At 47.0% G+C, this 17,632-nt stretch overlaps 1 protein-coding gene across 1 annotated transcript in view; it reads right to left on the minus strand.

The window, feature by feature from the left end:
* The window catches only part of LOC141060374 (pancreatic triacylglycerol lipase-like), a 230,447-nt gene that overhangs the window by 45,651 nt on the left and 167,164 nt on the right, over window positions 1-17,632 (minus strand). Inside the window, exons 9-11 of the mRNA XM_073556580.1 lie at window positions 12,211-12,365; window positions 11,997-12,122; window positions 11,517-11,651 (exon numbers count right to left, since the gene is read on the minus strand). Of these exons, the coding sequence (XP_073412681.1) occupies window positions 11,517-11,651; window positions 11,997-12,122; window positions 12,211-12,365 (416 nt within the window). The remainder of the gene's footprint in view (window positions 1-11,516; window positions 11,652-11,996; window positions 12,123-12,210; window positions 12,366-17,632) is intronic.

Genomic DNA, 17,632 nt, shown 5'->3' on the forward strand with positions numbered 1-17,632 from the left:
GCGAGCACAGTGGAATAGCTTAGTTATTCACCGATAACGGTGTTTCTCGGAACCCATGACAGCACCATGGAGAGAGGGGGTCCGCCCATCAAGGACAGGAACCTACAGATAAAAAGGCGGCACCTCTCCGACCCCCCCAGTTGGTTACAGAGCATCAGAGGGTCTCCAGGTTAGTTAACAACAAAAGTATATACATAACATTATAATATGGCATATTATAGAGAAGCACCGTGTCTAACAAACCACTCTATACATATTAACTCGTGCTCACCGCACACGTGAAGGGGGGAATAAGCGGGTGCTGTCATGGGTTCCGAGAAACACCGTTATCAGTGAGTAACTAAGCTATTCTCTCTCACCCATGACAGCACCACAGAGAGAATTTCAGAGATTGGTAGCTTAGGGAGGGACCACTGCCTAAAGGACCCTTCTCCGGAAGGTCTGGTCAGACGTAGAGGCTAGATCTAAACGACAGTGCCTGAAAAAGGCAGAAGGTGTTGACCAGGTGGCCATCTTACAGATCTGCTCTATTGATACCGCTGATCTTTCTGTCCATGAGGTCGCCATTGCTCTTGTAGAGTGGGCTTTTAAACCCTCCGGGATGGTATTCCCGCTGGATGAGTACTCCAGGGCAATCGCATCCCTTATCCACCTTGCTAAGGTACTCTTGGATGCCTTGAGCCCCTTCCGAGGTCCCTGGAAACACACAAAGAGAGACCCTTCCTTCCTACATCCCTTGGTGGCCTCTACGTCCTGAACTAGGCACCTCTTCACATCTAGGGTGTGAAATTTTTCCTCTCCCCTATTCCTAGGGTTTGGGCAGAAGGAAGGAAGGACTACTTCTTGTGACCTATGGAAGTGTGTTGACACCTTAGGTAGGTATGCTGGGTCAGGTTTTAATATGAATCTATCGTCCAGGATTTTAGTGAACGGGGGTATCGCTGACAAGGCTTGAATATCGCTCACTCTGCGAGCAGATGTTAGGGCCACTAAGAGTATAGTCTTTAATGATAAGGTTTTCAGGGGTGCTGACTGGATGGGCTCGAATGGGGGCCCTGTTAGGGCAGACAACACTAGGTTTAGATCCCATGATGGTATCTTCTGGGTGGTTATTGGTCTAGATCTGGCTGCGGCCCTCATAAACCGTGCTACCCAAGGGTTGCCCGCCACATCCTGGTTATAAAGGGCGCCTAGAGCCGCTACCTGTACCTTCAACGTATTAGTCGCCAGCCCCTGTTCTAACCCTTTTTGCAAGAATTTGAGAATTTTGTCAATTTGTACTCCATCCTGAACCCTTACCCCGGAGCTGGATAGAAATTTCCTCCAAGTTCTACCATAGGCCCTGGTTGTGATCGGTTTCCTACTCTTTTGTAGCGTGGAAACCAGGTTATCTGAGAACCCCTTCCCCCTCAGCAGTGTCTTTTCAAATTCCATGCTGTTAAATGGAGGTTCACTGCCCGAGGGTGTAACACGGGACCTTGGGACAGAAGGTCGGGGAGATCTGGTAGAACCCAGGGGTCGGTTATTGACAGTATTCTCAGCCAGGAAAACCAAGTTCTTTTTGGCCAAAATGGGGCTATCAATATCATTTGTGCCCTGTATTCTCTGACTTTCCTTATTACTGCCGGGATGAGACTGGGCGGCGGGAAGGCATACATTAGGCCCTGTGTCCACGAAGCATAAACGTATCCAGGGTCCGCGGATTCCCCCTGGGGTCTAGGTAACAAAATTCTTCCACTTTTTTGTTTTTGTGGTCGGCAAACAAATCTATGTCCGGGGTCCCCCACATTTTTACGATCTTCCGAAAAATGGACTGTTTTAGAACCCACTCCCCTTGATATAGCTGGGTGCGACTTAGAAAGTCTGCTGTCTAGTTCTCTGCTCCCCGTATGTGTAGTGCCGATAGGGATAGTAGGTTTTTCTCGGTTAGCGTGAATATTTCGGAGGATGTGTTCATTAGTGTTTGGGACCTGGTTCCCCCCCTGATGATTTATGTAGGCCACCGTCACTCGATTGTCCGAAAATATGAGGACATGATGGCCCCTTAATATCGGTAGAAAGTGTGTTAGGGCGTAGCCTACTCCCAACAGTTCCTTTTGGTTCGAGGAGGCTTTTAGTTCCTGACCTCCCCATTCCCCCTGAGCCACCCTGTTGCTCATGCGTGCTCCCCATCCCTTGGGACTGGCGTCCGTGATGATTATGTGTGTGATATTTATCACCCAGGGAATCCCTTTGGATAGGTTGTCTCTGTTCCCCCACCAAGCTAGGGAACGAATAGTTTTGGAGTCTAGTGTAACGAAACCTTCCAAGTGACCTCCTAATGCAGCTGGTTGGCTAAAACATCCCATTGGAGATCTCTTGTATGTAGCTGTGCCCACTGGACCGCTGGCAGGCAGGCGGAGAGGGACCCTAGCTGTGACATTGCTTTTCTTAGCATCATGGAAGGGTTCTGTGTCGCTCTTGCTACCATCTGAGCGATCCTCTCTTTTTTGTGGTCTGGTAGGTAACACTCCTGGGTGTTTGAGTCCAGAGTCAGGCCTAGGAACTCCTGGACTTTTCTGGGCTCCAGTCTTGATTTTTTCAGGTTCAGGAGCCAGCCGAGGTTTTGTAGAGTGGCCATCACTCTGTCCCTCTGTTCCCTGCATGTTTACGCCGAGTTGCTCGCTATTAAAAAGTCGTCCAGATATGGAACTATTAGAACATCTTGTTCTCTTAGGTGAGCCATCATCTCTGCCACCAATTTCGTGAAGATTCGCGGGGCTATTGAAATCCCAAATGGCAGGGCCCTGTACTGAAACTCCCTTACTTCGCCTCCTATGGAGACCGCAAGTCTGAGGTATTCTCGGGAGTCTTTGTGGATGTGGACGTGATAGTACGCGTCACTGAGATCTAATACTACCATGAAGCAATGTGGAAAGAGAATTTTGATGGTCGACTTGATCGACTCCATTTTGAATTTTTCGTTTTTCACATAATCGCTTAGCCTCTTTAGATTTATAATTGTCCGGAAGGTACCGTCCTGTTTGGTTACTAGAAAGAGAGGCGAATAAAACCCTCCGCCTTTCTCCCGTGGGAGAACCTCCTGGAGGACTCTTTTGTTCAATAGGCTTAGGACCTCTTTTTCGAGAGCTTCCCCTGGAAACCAGGGGAAGAGTCTTGAGGAGATCATTTGCATATTCCCAGTGCCTTCTGGGATAAGTGAAGAGTCTCCGCGAGCTCAACGATCACTGGGTTTTGGCCGTTGCAGCTGAAAAGAGGAAATCGGAGAAACCAGGGGAAGAGTCTTGAGGAGATCATTTGCATATTCCCAGTGCCTTCTGGGATAAGTGAAGAGTCTCCGCGAGCTCAACGATCACTGGGTTTTGGCCGTTGCAGCTGAAAAGAGGAAATCGGAGAAACCAGGGGAAGAGTCTTGAGGAGATCATTTGCATATTCCCAGTGCCTTCTGGGATAAGTGAAGAGTCTCCGCGAGCTCAACGATCACTGGGTTTTGGCCGTTGCAGCTGAAAAGAGGAAATCGGAGAAACCAGGGGAAGAGTCTTGAGGAGATCATTTGCATATTCCCAGTGCCTTCTGGGATAAGTGAAGAGTCTCCGCGAGCTCAACGATCACTGGGTTTTGGCCGTTGCAGCTGAAAAGAGGAAATCGGAGAAACCAGGGGAAGAGTCTTGAGGAGATCATTTGCATATTCCCAGTGCCTTCTGGGATAAGTGAAGAGTCTCCGCGAGCTCAACGATCACTGGGTTTTGGCCGTTGCAGCTGAAAAGAGGAAATCGACCTGTCGGCGCGCGAATTTTGGCTCATCTTTCATCTTTTTAAGAAATCTCAAGATGGAAGAGGCCAGGAGCCATTTGGTGAGCTGCATTTCTTGCTACATGTTCACAGATTTACCAGTGGAAAAGCCAAACTTCACATGCCACAAATGCAAGCTTGTGACCCTGTTGGAGGAAAAGTTGCAAACTCTCGAAGAGAGGTTAGCTACGTTGAAGATCATTAAGGAAGGTGAAGAGTTCTTGGACAGAGCAGAATTATCTCTTCATGTTACAGAAAGAGAAGAAATTCGAAGTGCACCTGAAGAAACAGAGGAATGGAGACATGTGACCCAGAGAAGCAGGAGGATCAGGAGGCAGTCAGCACCCATACTGCTCAGAAACCAGTACCAGGCTCTCACGCAGGAAAACGATGAAGAAATACATCAGGATAAGACTTTGCCAACAAACAGCAACCTTGTACGCCTTCAGAGTCCTCCTGGATGGAGAAAGAAAAATGTTGTGAAGAAGAAACGGAGAGTGGTGGTCATGGGGGATTCCCTGTTGAGAGGAACAGAGGCCGCTATCTGCAGACCGGATATAACTTCAAGAGAAATGTGCTGTCTTCCAGGTGCAAAAATTAAAGATGTGTCTGACAGGATATCAGGACTCTTCAGACCTACAGATGACTACCCATTCCTGCTACTACATGTGGGGACAAATGACACCGCAAGAAACGACCTGGAAACCATCTGCAGAGACTTTGAAGACTTAGGCAAGAAAGTGAAAGAACTGGGAGCGCAGGTGGTCTTCTCTTCCATCCTCCCAGTGGATGGCCATGGAACAAGGAGGTGGAATAAGATTCTGCAGGTGAACAACTGGCTACGTCGATGGTGCCGTCAGCAACGATTTGGATTTCTGGATCATGGAGTGAACTACTTATACGATGGACTACTTGCTAGAGATGGGGTGCACCTTACGAAGACTGGAAAGCAGGTATTTGGAAGTCGCCTTGCTACACTTGTAAGGAGAGCTTTAAACTAGAACAACATGGGAAGGGAAGCAAAAGACCAGAAAAGGCCATACACCTGACAAATGCTACTGAGAACTCTGCTATTAGAAGTGGAAAGGAAGAACAAAGACGAAAGAATCTAATTAAAAAAAATATTGGAGAAAGAGAAACCAATCACAAACTAAAATGTTTCTATACTAATGCACAAAGCATGGGCAACAAACAAGGAGAATTGGAACTACTAACACAGGAAAAGAAATATGATGTCATTGGAATCACTGAAACTTGGTGGGACAATACACATGATTGGAATACAAGACTAGAAGGATACAACTTATTTGCAAGAAACAGACTTGATAAACGAGGAGGGGGTGTCACATTGTATGTTAGAAATGCGTATATCTGCACAGAGATTGAAGCTTCAGAGACTGGGAGTTCTGTGGAAACTGTTTGGGTAAGAATACAAGGACAGAACAATGGAAAGGACACCATTGTAGGCATTTACTACAGGCCGCCTGTGCAAGCTGAAGATATGGATGAACTCTTTATGCATCAAATGGCCAAGTTCTCCAAAAAATATGACATAGTTGTCATGGGAGATTTCAACTATCCAGACATTTGTTGGGAATCTCTCTCAGGCAAAACTAACAGGTCAAGGAAATTCTTATCCTCTCTTGCTGACAACTTTATCTTCCAAAAGGTAAAGGAGAAAACAAGAGGAACTGCTACCTTGGATCTAATCCTTATAAACAGGGAGGAAATGGTTGAGGAGGTAAAAGTGGCTGGGACCCTAGGAGGTAGCGACCATGCTATTTTAGAATTTTGGATAACTAGAGGCGGAAGACCTGTGAAGACTCAGACGTCAAGGTTAGATTTCAGAAAGGCAGATTTTAAGGGATTCAGAAAGAGAATTGGAGGGATCCAATGGCTGGATATCCTTAAAGACAAAAATGTCCAGGAAGGATGGGAAATCTTGAAAAATGAAATTCTCAAAGCACAGTTGTTAACAATTCCGAAAAGAGGGAAGAATAGGAAGCATTTAAGGAAACCAGGATGGATGAACACAGAACTTAAGCACATGCTAAAAAGGAAGCAAAAAATGTTTATAAAATGGAAAGAAGGAGGCATATCTAAAGAAGAATATAATGCTGTCTGCAGAACCTGCAAGGCACAAATCAGATTAGCTAAAGCTGAAAATGAATTGAGGCTTGCAAGAGATGTCAAAAGCAATAATAAAGGATTTTGGGGATATGTCAAAAGTAGAAGAAAAGTCAAAGATGCTATAGGATTTTTACAGGATGAAAATGATGAAATGGTAAGACAGGATGTTGAGAAGGCTGAACTTTTAAATTCCTATTTTGCATCTGTTTTCTCTCAGAAAGGAAATGTAACATCAACTGTTATTCACTGTCCTATTAAGGGAATAGAAGAATCCAGGATATCTATAAACAGAAAGATAGTGAGGAAACACTTAGCTAACCTAAATGTATTCAAGTCTCCAGGTCCAGATGAATTACACCCCAGAGTACTGAAGGAGATAGCAGAAGAAATTTTTGAACCCCTCTCCATAATCTTTGAAAATTCTTGGAGAACAGGAGAAGTGCCAGAAGACTGGAGAAGAGCAAATGTTGTTCCTATCTTCAAAAAGGGGAAGAAGGTGGACCCAGGCAACTATAGGCCGGTGAGTCTGACTTCTATACCAGGAAAGATCTTTGAACAAATTATTAAACAACATGTATGTCAATACCTGGATAAGAATGAAGTGATTAAACAGAGTCAGCATGGGTTTGTAACTAATAAGTCATGTCAGACTAATTTAATTTCCTTCTATGATGGTATTACTGATTGGGTGGATCAAGGAAATGCTGTAGATATAGTATATCTTGACTTCAGCAAAGCATTTGACAAAGTCTCTCATACAATCCTTATTGAAAAAATGACTAAGTATGGAATGGACAAGGCAACTGTTAGGTGGATTCATAACTGGCTTAGTGATCGGACCCAAAGAGTGGTCGTAAATGGCTGCACATCCAGTTGGAAGAATGTCTCAAGTGGGGTACCACAGGGCTCTGTCCTGGGCCCTGTATTGTTCAACATCTTTATCAACGATTTAGATGAAGGAATTGAGGGTAAACTGATTAAATTTGCTGATGACACAAAGCTAGGAGGGATAGCTAATACTAGAGAAGAGAGAGAGAGGATTCAAAAAGATTTAAATAAACTGGAGAAGTGGGCAGCAACAAACAGAATGGTTTTTAACAGGGAGAAATGCAAAGTACTACATCTGGGCAATAAAAATGAAAAAAGCATATATAGAATGGGAGGAATAGGGCTAAGTGACAGCACATGTGAAAAAGACTTGGGTATACTAATAGATCACAGACTGAATATGAGTCAACAGTGTGATGCAGCAGCAAAAAAGGCAAATGCAATTCTAGGATGTATTAACAGAAGCATACAGTCTAGATCACGTGAAGTAATTATTTCCCTCTACTCCTCTTTGGTCAGACCTCATCTGGAATATTGTGTCCAATTTTGGGCACCACATTTTAAAAAAGACATCAACAAACTGGAGCAAGTTCAGAAAAGAGCGACCAGAATGGTGACCGGTCTGCAAACCCTGTCTTATGAGGAAAGGTTGCAGGATTTGGGAATGTTTAGTTTGCAAAAGAGAAGACTGAGAGGAGACTTAATAGCTGTCTACAAATATCTAAAGGGCTGTCACATTGTAGAAGGATCAACTTTATTCTCATTTGCACAAGGAAAGACTAGAAGCAATGGGATGAAGCTGAATGGGAGGAGACACAGATTAGATATTAGAAAAAACTTTTTGACAGTTAGAGTGATCAATGAGTGGAACAGGCTGCCACGAGAAGTGGTGAGTTCTCCTTCAATGGAAGTCTTCAAACAGAGGCTGGACAGACATCTAACTGGGATGATTTAGCGAATCCTGCTTTGAGCAGGGGGTTGGACCAGATGGCCCAGGAGGTCCCTTCCAACTCTACGATTCTATGATTCTATGATTCTATGATTCTATGACGCTGATGATCTTAGTGGGGTCACTATATATTTTTGAGGTGGGAGAGAGAAAGTCTATTCTTAACCCTGATCCTATCAGATTTAGTTACCACGGGTTGTTCGATATTTTCCTCTAAGTTGAGAGAAAAAAGCTTAGCCTCCCTCCCACCCTGGGCAAACAATCACTTGGAGGGCTTTTTGTCCCGGGACGAGTTACCAAAGAAGAACCCCCTGTCTCTCCTTCTGTCGTCCCATTTCTGTTCTCTCGGGGGTCTCCTTTGAAAAATGTTTTTGTTCCGAAAGGACCTTTTAAAGCCTGTGGGGCCTGTAGGGCCTAAATTTGGGAATCTCTTCTTTTTATCCCCCGCCTTTTGGAGGATATCATCCAATGTCTCTCCGAATAGGAATTTCCCTTCACAAGGGATGGCACATAGTTTCATCTTAGTTTGTAGGTCCCCAGGCCAACATTTAAGCCACAGTGTTCTCCGGGCTGCGTTTGACAGGGCTGTCGCTTTAGATGACAGCCTTAAGGCCCTGTCACACTAAGCGATCTCGGTAGTGAGATCGCTGCTGAGTCACAACTTTTGTGATGTAACAGCGATCTCACCAGCGAGATCGCTGTGTGTGACAGCGATCAGCGAGCGGCCCCCCCTGCCGGTATCGCTGATCGCTCTGGGAAATCTCTGGACATTTCTTTGGTCGCTGGTCTCCCGCTGGCCAGCACGCATCGCTGTGTGTGACAGGCGGGAGACCAGCGATCAGGTGTAAAAAATATATAAAAAAAAAAATAAAAAATATTGTTATTCTCACCTTCCGATGTCCCGCGAAGTTTTCCGGCCTCTCTCCACGCTCCGGTCCCAGTGATCCTTTGAACGAATGACCGCGAGACGTCGCTGCCGCGAGACCGTGACATTCTCGTGGTCATTCTCGCAAAGTATTACTGGGACCGGAGCGTGGAGAGAGGCCGGAAGACTGCGTGGGACATCAGAAGGTGAGAATAACTATATTTTTTATTTTAATTCTATTTTTTACAGGGGTGGCCAGCGATGCCGGGTGCTCAGCATCGCTGTGCTGATCGCTGGTGAAGCTGTCTGTGTGACAGCTCACCAGCGATCACATAGTGACTTACTAGCGATCCTGACACCTTGATATCGGTGTCGGGATCGCTGGTAAGTCGCTTAGTGTGACGGGGCCTTTACTGAATCAGCCGATGAGTCGGCTAAGAAGGCCGCCGCTCCCCTTATCACTGGAATGGATTCCAGGATCTTCTCCCTGGGTGTACCTTCCCTTAGCTGTTTCTCTAATCAGTCCACCCACACCATGAGGGCTCTGGAGGTACAAGTTGCCGCTATTGCTGGCCTAAGATTTCCTCCTGCTGATTCCCAAGTGCCCTTGAGGAAAGTATCAGCTTTTTTGTCTAATGGGTCCCTTAAAGTACCCATATCCTCGAAGGGGAGTGCAAATATTTTGGAGGCTTTGGCGACCGCCACATCTAACTTCGGGGCTTTGTCCCAAGACGTGGAAGCCTCCTCATCGAATGGGTATTTTCTTTTAAGAGAGGGAACCGTGGAGTTCTTCCTATCTGGTCTCTCCCATTCTTTTTTATCAGGCCCTGTACATTCTCGTTCAGTGGAAACACTCTGCGTCTCTTTTGGCCTAGTCCCCCGAACATTATGTCCTGGATTGATCTATCTGGCTGAGGGTCTGCTACCCCCATGGTAGACCTTACCGCCTTTACTAGCATGTCTACCTCGTCCAGGGGAAAGCAATGACGCCCTTCTGTTTCCTCATCTGAGGATGACGCGTCGGTGCCTGAGGTATGTGATGTAACTTCCCCTGACATCGAGGCCTCTGACCGGGAGGCTACTATTGTGTCCCTTTCCCTTCCCCTTCCTTTGTGTTTTAGGGATGAAAGGGCACTTTGAAACTCCGATCGGATTACCGCTCTTAGATCCGAGGCGTAATCCGGGGTTTCATCACAAAGAACTTCCTGTATGCAGGAATTGCAGAGCTTTTTATCCCAAGCTGGTGGTAGCGGTCTGCTACAGGTGGGGCATTCCCTGTTCTTTGTTTTTTCTTTCTTCTTTCCCTAAGGGAAAGAAGTCTATTATAATGGGGGACATTCACGTAGATCACTTACCTCGTAGTGCGCGGATGCAGGTACCGGTTCGGGAGGTGGATTCGGATCCCTCACGGGCTGATCCACGGAAGGTGACTTGCTCCTCGCAGTCAATTTGCTCCGCCGCGTGAAGTGGCTACTGGACCGGTTCTCGCGCCCGTCCTTTTCTTTTTTGCCGGCGATGGTGGTGTTGCCTGTGCTGCTGCTGCATTGGTTGCTCCTCGTGCTGGTCACTGTCCTCCATGTTTACAGGACTCTTCCAGCAAGGAGCAGCTCCTGCGTTCTTCTTTTAAATCTCCCGCCATGACGTCACCTTCCTTCTCCCAGCCTGCACCACTGAGCCCCGGGGAGCGCGAACTGCGCATGCGCCGACCGCGGGGACCCGGAAGTCGTTGTTCCATTTCCGGGGCAGCGCCATCTTGGTACACCTCTGTACCGCTGCGCTGCCCCCGCGTGTGCCGGCGTCCCCCAGCCCCATTCTCCTTTCCGGAGCAGCAGCTCGGTCCTCCCCCGCCCGCTCACCCTGTACAGCCCCTCGGTTACAGCGGTGGTGGCTTCAGGCACCGACCCCGCCGCTGCAGGGGCCTCCCCGCTGCCAGAACCGTGAACAGGACGGCCCTGGTCCTTTCCACAGGTAAGCTGCTGCCGCTGCTGCTGCTGCAGGATCCACGGGTCACCCCCCATCAAGAACAGGAACCCAACTGGGGCAGAGGAGAGGTGCTGCCTTTTTATCTGTAGGTTCCTGTCCTTGATGGGCGGACCCCCTCTCTCCGTGGTGCTGTCATGGGTGAGAGAAACAGCAGCTGCCATTTTCTTGCAGATGCCGTCTTTTACGTGTGCCGCTACTAAAGGGAAAGAATATTCATTGCATTCCACGCCTATGGGAGTGGAGCACAGTGAATATTCATAGCTTTAAGTAGCGGGCAGAGTAGAATGCCTGGCAGCTGCAAGAACCCGGCGGCTGCTGCTAACACTAAACTAAAGAGAAATGAATATTCACTCCTTTCCACACCCATGGGCGTGGAATGAAGTGAATATTCATTTCTTTTTAGCAGCGGGCACAGGAGTTAGCCACAGCAGCCGGCTTTAGCCTCCTGAGACCCGCTGCTCTGCCGCTGACGCTCCCCGCCACTGCCTCTCCCACACCTCCCCACCACAGCCAGAGCATGGACATCCGGACTATAAGACGCACCCTTCATTTTCTTCCACATTTTTGGAGGAAAAAATGTGTTTCATAGGCCGAAAAATAAGTGAGAGGCACGCCTAAACTTTCCAGTTCAGTGTAGACAGAATTAGCTTTAGTCAATCAGAATTATGTATGCTAATGCCAGCACATATTTAGAGATAAGATGAGCCAAGTCTATTGTTACAATGCATGAATACTAACAATCTATATAAAGACTGACCGGATGATGTAATAAAGAGAGATCTGCTTTGATGCTCAGTGTATCAGCGTGGCTCTTCCGTGCATGTACTTGAATTTTACAATTTAATTTGGAACAGGCACAACATCTCAGAACATCCCACATTATGCGGCGATGACACTGGTCACATCTGTATTTTCAGGACACGAGCGTCTGAACGCGGCGGGCTCCAGGCACTGAGACACTGGCATTACCTGAAGGATATCCAGCAGATAAGCCACCTCTGCTCCCACCACGCGGATGTTGTTGGCGGCCTGGGAATACTGCGTGCGAGATCCTCCGCTCCAGTCCACACAGACGCAGTTAGAGTCTTCAATCTGGAACAGTTTCTGTAGCAGGAAACACAATCCATTATCTGAATATCCAGAGAAAATGATCAAAGCATTTCCCAAAGATTGCAACCAAAAATGCTGCACATTATGATCGGCCAAATATTGGCGACTTGTTATACAACTCTTGCCATTTCTGCCAAGTGAATGTTACCTGAGCGCCATTGTACCAACAGAGAGTAAGCTAAATTCATGAACTGTAGTGGCCGCAGCTCTGTAGGTGAATGTAGGACAAGACATGATTTAACAGCAGAAAAGTGAGTGCAGCTCTGGAGGTGACCGGAGGATAAAATGTGAACCGAGAGAGGGATCCGAGCAGCAGTTGTGGAAGCTTAGTCCTCGTACCCTGCATATGTCAGACAGCCAGGAGGACTCTCCGCTGTCAGTGAAGCCATGAATCACAAATCGAGTTTTCCTGGAAGTCCGGAAGTTTGAGGACGAGATGGAGGAAGGATTGGTGGCGCTGATCACCTGAAAGAGGAGCACACAGTCCGGTCACTGCACAGATCATTGCAGTCAGGAGCTTACAGATCAGCAGGTGGGATAACAGGAGCCTTGCCTGGTAGCTGTTCTGATTACTCCTGGTGTAAAGAAGGAAACGAGTGTTAATTTTTTCTGGGGCCCATGGTAATTTGGTGATGGGTCTCTCTACAGTGCCGGACCATGGTTTGGCATCACTGAAGCAGCCGATTCGGTTATAACAAACCTCAGCACCTGCAAGAAAAAGAAACTGTGAAGGGTTAAAACTAAAATCAGAGATGAAGTTTCATTTTGTCCATTCTCTGAAGGTTTCGTTTCTTCATTTTTGTTGCTGTAAGATAAATTTTTATAATTGGCATGGGCTGTCATGAAACCAGACTGTTCCCATCTGTACAAGATAAGGGAGGCGGGGGTGTAAAACTCTGAAGAATATGCCATTATACTACTTTCTACACTATTTAGGTGCGGACATATAAGCAGTTCTGGTTTTCTTGCAATATTATTGGCTTATAAAGTGAAATGATGCTATTGGTACTTGAGAACCTTGCATAATTAAGCAAAAGATTATAAAAGATGTGACTAAAATAAAGGGGCTTAGTGATGTGCCTCGATCCTCCCGTACAGAGACCCCCGTCTCCGTGTGGTCATTTGAGTTGCTAGCAACACTGGAATAATTTGGAAATCACTGGATCAACCGTGAAGGGTTAATTTAGCCCTCCCAAAATAGCTACCTCGACAGTGGTGCCCAACGTGGGGCCCCCGAACAGGGACGCCTCTGCCCCCGGAGGACAACAACACAAAGGACCCTCGGAGCAGACACAGGTGCTGGAAAATTGGGACTGATCACCCCCCACAACCACGGTAAGTTGGCAGTTATACTGTTCAGACTGACCGTTGGTGTGGTTTTCCTGTGCTTGTTGCTGCAAAGAGGATCTGAGGTTTGTCCCCGTGGTGGGGTGATTCATGGGTGGAATCATATAGAGGTGTAGTCCCGTTGGGGGCCCAGTGCTCGAACCGTACCTCATAAGGGACGGACACCCCGGATTGACCAGTGATTGTGACTCTATATAGTCAAAATACCCTGAAATTCCAGATCATTATTAGTAATCGGGCGTGGTGATGTGATTGAAGATGGGTAGGATACGTAACTCAGGTATATATAGATAGATATATATATATATATATATATATATAACCAGAGGTGTCCAGAGGGATAGTCTGAGACGCCCTCCTCCTTTCACTGAGTACCGCGAATTTTGGGCAATCCCAGAGGGGGATTATTGACCCGGTGGAACAGAGACTGAAATGGCCGCCAAATCTGTGCACAATTGAAGTCAGGGTATTTAGCTCTAAAGGAGAGAATTATGTTTCTGTGGAAGGAAAAGAAAAGTTTGGAATTGTGTGAAGGATCAGATACTGTTAGTCTTATGATTCAAAGACGAGGAAAGAAATTTGTCAGGAATGCAGGAAAAATATTTTCGATTCTGGGATTTCCAAAGGGTGGGAGGTTGCAGCCTACGCTATGGAATGAAGGAGTTAAAAAGAATAAAGGAAGGTTGACTGATGATGGATTACTTGAAGGCACTGAGGAATTCCGTGGCTTGGCACATGAATTGTATAATGAAGGTTATGTGGACATTGAACAGCAAGTGAATTCTGATTGTTTCTGGTACTGCTATGTTGAAGAAGGAAAATTGTCTATTATTATGACAGGGACGAGATGTATTGTGGTTCAAGAATGTGACTGTGGTGTGAGGAAGTGATTGATTAAAGAAGGAACTGATATTAATGAGACAATGTGTTAGTCAGACGAATAGTTAAAAGTGATGATTTGAAAGAAGAGGTCTCCCTGCTAGATGACAATTGTACAAGGAGACCGAGAGTCACAGCTCCCACCTCTGCTGATGGCACCTATTATCATCCGCCGCCAGTCTGAGGCTGGTTTCACATTAGCGCTTTTTAAGCGCACGCACGGCCGGGGGTAGCTCCGCCCCCGAGCCGGCTCTCTGCCCGGCGTGCCCGCCCCTTGTTTGTAGCGCCGCCTCCTAGCGCACAGCGGCGCCTGCGATCGGCGCACCCTATCTTTAGCATAGGGTGCGCAGATCATGCGCAGGCCGTGCGCTAGTTGCGCTTTGACCTGCGCTGCGCACTTTTGACGGTGCGCCGTGCGCGCCAAAATCCGAAAAGTTTGATTTTGGCGCGCACGGCGCACCGTCAAAAGTGCGCAGCGCAGGTCAAAGCGCAACTAGCGCACGGCCTGCGCTACAAGCAAGGGGCGGGCACGCCGGGCAGAGAGCCGGCTCGGGGGCGGAGCTACCCCCGGCCGTGCGTGCGCTTAAAAAGCGCTAATGTGAAACCAGCCTCCGTCCCCGTTATTGCTAGTGGTTGAGTATTTACCCCTTCCATTTACCAGCTCCAGAGGAAAAAAAAAAAAAGTTTTCAGAAGACTTTAACCCGCTCTGTTCAGAGAGAGAGAGAGAAAAAAAAGTTTTCAGAAGACTTTAACCCGCTCTGTTCAGAGAGAGAGAAAAAAAAGCAAGCTAGCAGCTGCAGCTGCTTCAGTACCCCCTCCCATCTTAGCACACACCATATCCCCCTTCGCCCCCACCGCAGCTGCGAGCACACAGCCAGTCTCTTATCAGTATCATTGGAGCACACAGCAAACTCTGGCCCCCCTCAGACTTCAGCTAGTGGGAACCCTGCTCCTCAGCCCCTCCCTGCTAATTCACATTACTGCTCAGTTTGTAATCTCTCCCACATGTTCAGTAAATTTACTAGGGGCAGATTCATTATCACAGTTCCGCTCCGGAATACAATTCCAAGATGATGGTCGGATGGTTCTTACGTTACATAACCCCTATGCAGATGAAGACAGTGAGGAAATCTGTATTTTGCATGCCTTTCCCACAGTTATGCCACAAAGGGCCCAAAACAGTCCCAACCAGTTTGCAAAAAAATATGAGCGACTGTCTTTTGCCATTTCTGCCACTGTTAGCCTCCTTAAGTATCTGGCAGCACTGAACTGTCGGGTTTCGGCCTCGAGACTTCAGTTCTGCCTTGGTCAAGGGATATTCTTGGGTCACTGTCTCCTTCAGGGTGTCAGACACCTCACAGAAGAAAGAAAAATAGCTGTCAGCTCCCTTCCTTTCCCAAAAGATGAAACTGAACTCCAGTGGTTTCTTGGACTATGCACTTATTTTTGTCAGTGGATACCGGATGCATCCCACATAATGCAACCCCTTTACAACGCCTTCAAAGACGACATAATGAACTAGAAGGAAAGATGGCAGTGATGAGAATTACCTCCAACATGATTGTTCCCAACATCTGACTGAAGAAACAGCTACTCCACCAAATGTCAGTGAGAATCCACTCCCAAATCCTGATCTGGTGTTATTCTCGGATGGTTCAAGATATGCTGACGAGTTTGGTAGATCCACACGGGATATGCTGTTACCACAGAGGACACTGTAGTGCACGCAGCTGCGCTCCCGCCCTCACAGTCAGCACAAGAAGCAGAACTCCAGGCTCTGTCTACTGCATGTACTCTGGCCAAGAACAGACGGGCTAATATATACACGGACTCACGGTATGCATTTGGTATTGCTCATGATTTTGGGGCTCTATGGGCCAATCGAGGGTTTATTACTACTGCCGGAACCCCAGTGAAAAATGCTGAAGCTGTTAAAACCCTCATGGACTCGATCAAATTACCTACTCAGGTGGCCATTATCAAAGTTAAGGCGCACGGTCCTAGGAACAGACCACAGACTGTTGGCAACATATTTGCGGATATGCAAGCAAAAGCCGCCGCTCTCTTACCCGTTGAACCAACCATACCAACTATGGTGACCACACGCTCTCAGCGTAAACAGTTACAAGAAGTACTGACCCTACAAGAACCTGAGGATCTACAACAGACTGAAGTTTTCTGTCGGACCCCATGAGACCGCTTAATGACAATGCAGAGAATGTCTCCAAAGGAAGAGGTGAAGCAATGGAAGACTGATGGGGCACATATGGATAATGGTCTCTGGAAAAAGGACCGACTTGTGTGTCTCCCTAAGCGGATGTACCCTGCTATTGCCACATGGGCACATGGACCTACACATCAAGGAAAGAATCAGGCCCTCGCACTGGTGCAAAAATTCTACTGGGCCCCGGGAATTTCCACAGTTTTGTCAGCACTCAACCGTGCCTGTAATATCTATCAGACTTGTAATCCCGGTCAACTTCAACGTGTACCCCCGAAGCATCTTGCTAAGCCCGACTATCCTTTCCAAAGGCTCCAGGTGGACCATATCACGTTGCCTAAGTCTGGAAGGTATGAATACTGTTTGGTTGTTGTTGACATGTTCTCCAGTTGGCCGGAAGCATTCCCCGTTACCAACATGACTGCAAAGACCACAGCGAAGAAACTGGTGATGGAAGTCATATGCAGATATGGGGTTCCAGAAGTTGTTGAAAGTGACCAAGGCCCGGCCTTTTCTTCTCATGTGTACCAAGAAGTTCTGACAATGCTTGGATCCACTGTAGCCGTACATACTCCGTACCACCCACAATCCAGTGGGAAAGTTGAGAGTTTGAATGGCACACTGAAGGGACAATTGACCAAAATGATGCAGGAGACTACGGCTCCATGGCCAGAGCTCCTACCCATTGTACTCTACTATATCCGTACTACCCCTATTGCAAAGCATGGCCTGTCCCCATACAAGATATTGTTTGGTACTAGGCCCCCAGTTGCAAATTTCCAGCCTCAGCAGTTATCAGAAGAGACTGACCGTGCTGTTCAATGTGTTATTCAGCTTAGTAAAAATCTTGCTAACACCCATGCTCTAGTTTCCTCTTCTTTTCCAGATTCAGCAGAAACCGACACCTGTTACAACCTAAAGCCTGGTGATTTGATAGTTGTGAAGAACCCTTGTATGACGGTCCCTATCAAGTCCTCCTCATCACCCAACAAGCCAATAGCAAATGAAGGGACATAATGTTTTGGTTTTCCGCATTTTTCATATTATTATTATTGGTAGAAGATAAAAGTTAAAGTTAGAAGATATTCAAAGACTCAGAGATCAATACGATAAAGACAATGATTGTAATAAGGACAGTTGGTGGTCAGACACCTTCTCCTTTCTCAATCCAGCCAATTGGTTTAAGGGAATTGGGGGCTGGATAGCTGGGATCTTACAGAGCTTGTTACACATTGCTGCCTGTATCCTTGTTGTATATGTGATACTAAAACTTGTTCTTTGGTGTATTTCTGTATGTATTAGGAAATTCTGCACTAAGCCAGCTAATGATGATACCAAAGGTGTCGTTGCCCCTGCTCTTCTTTGCACCGATCTCAAAAGGCTACTTGATGAAGATGTTGAAGCCAAGCACATGCCTACCTACAAAAGATCCCCACCACCGTCATCAAAAATTGTTATTCATGAACTGCAGTATACAGGGGGATGGGTGCGCCGCGACAGCCATGACTGATAACACGGCATCAGCCA

The sequence above is a fragment of the Dendrobates tinctorius genome, unplaced genomic scaffold (assembly GCF_039654945.1).
Source record: "Dendrobates tinctorius isolate UK_male_01 unplaced genomic scaffold, ASM3965494v1 ptg000236l, whole genome shotgun sequence".
NCBI lineage: Eukaryota > Metazoa > Chordata > Amphibia > Anura > Dendrobatidae > Dendrobates > Dendrobates tinctorius.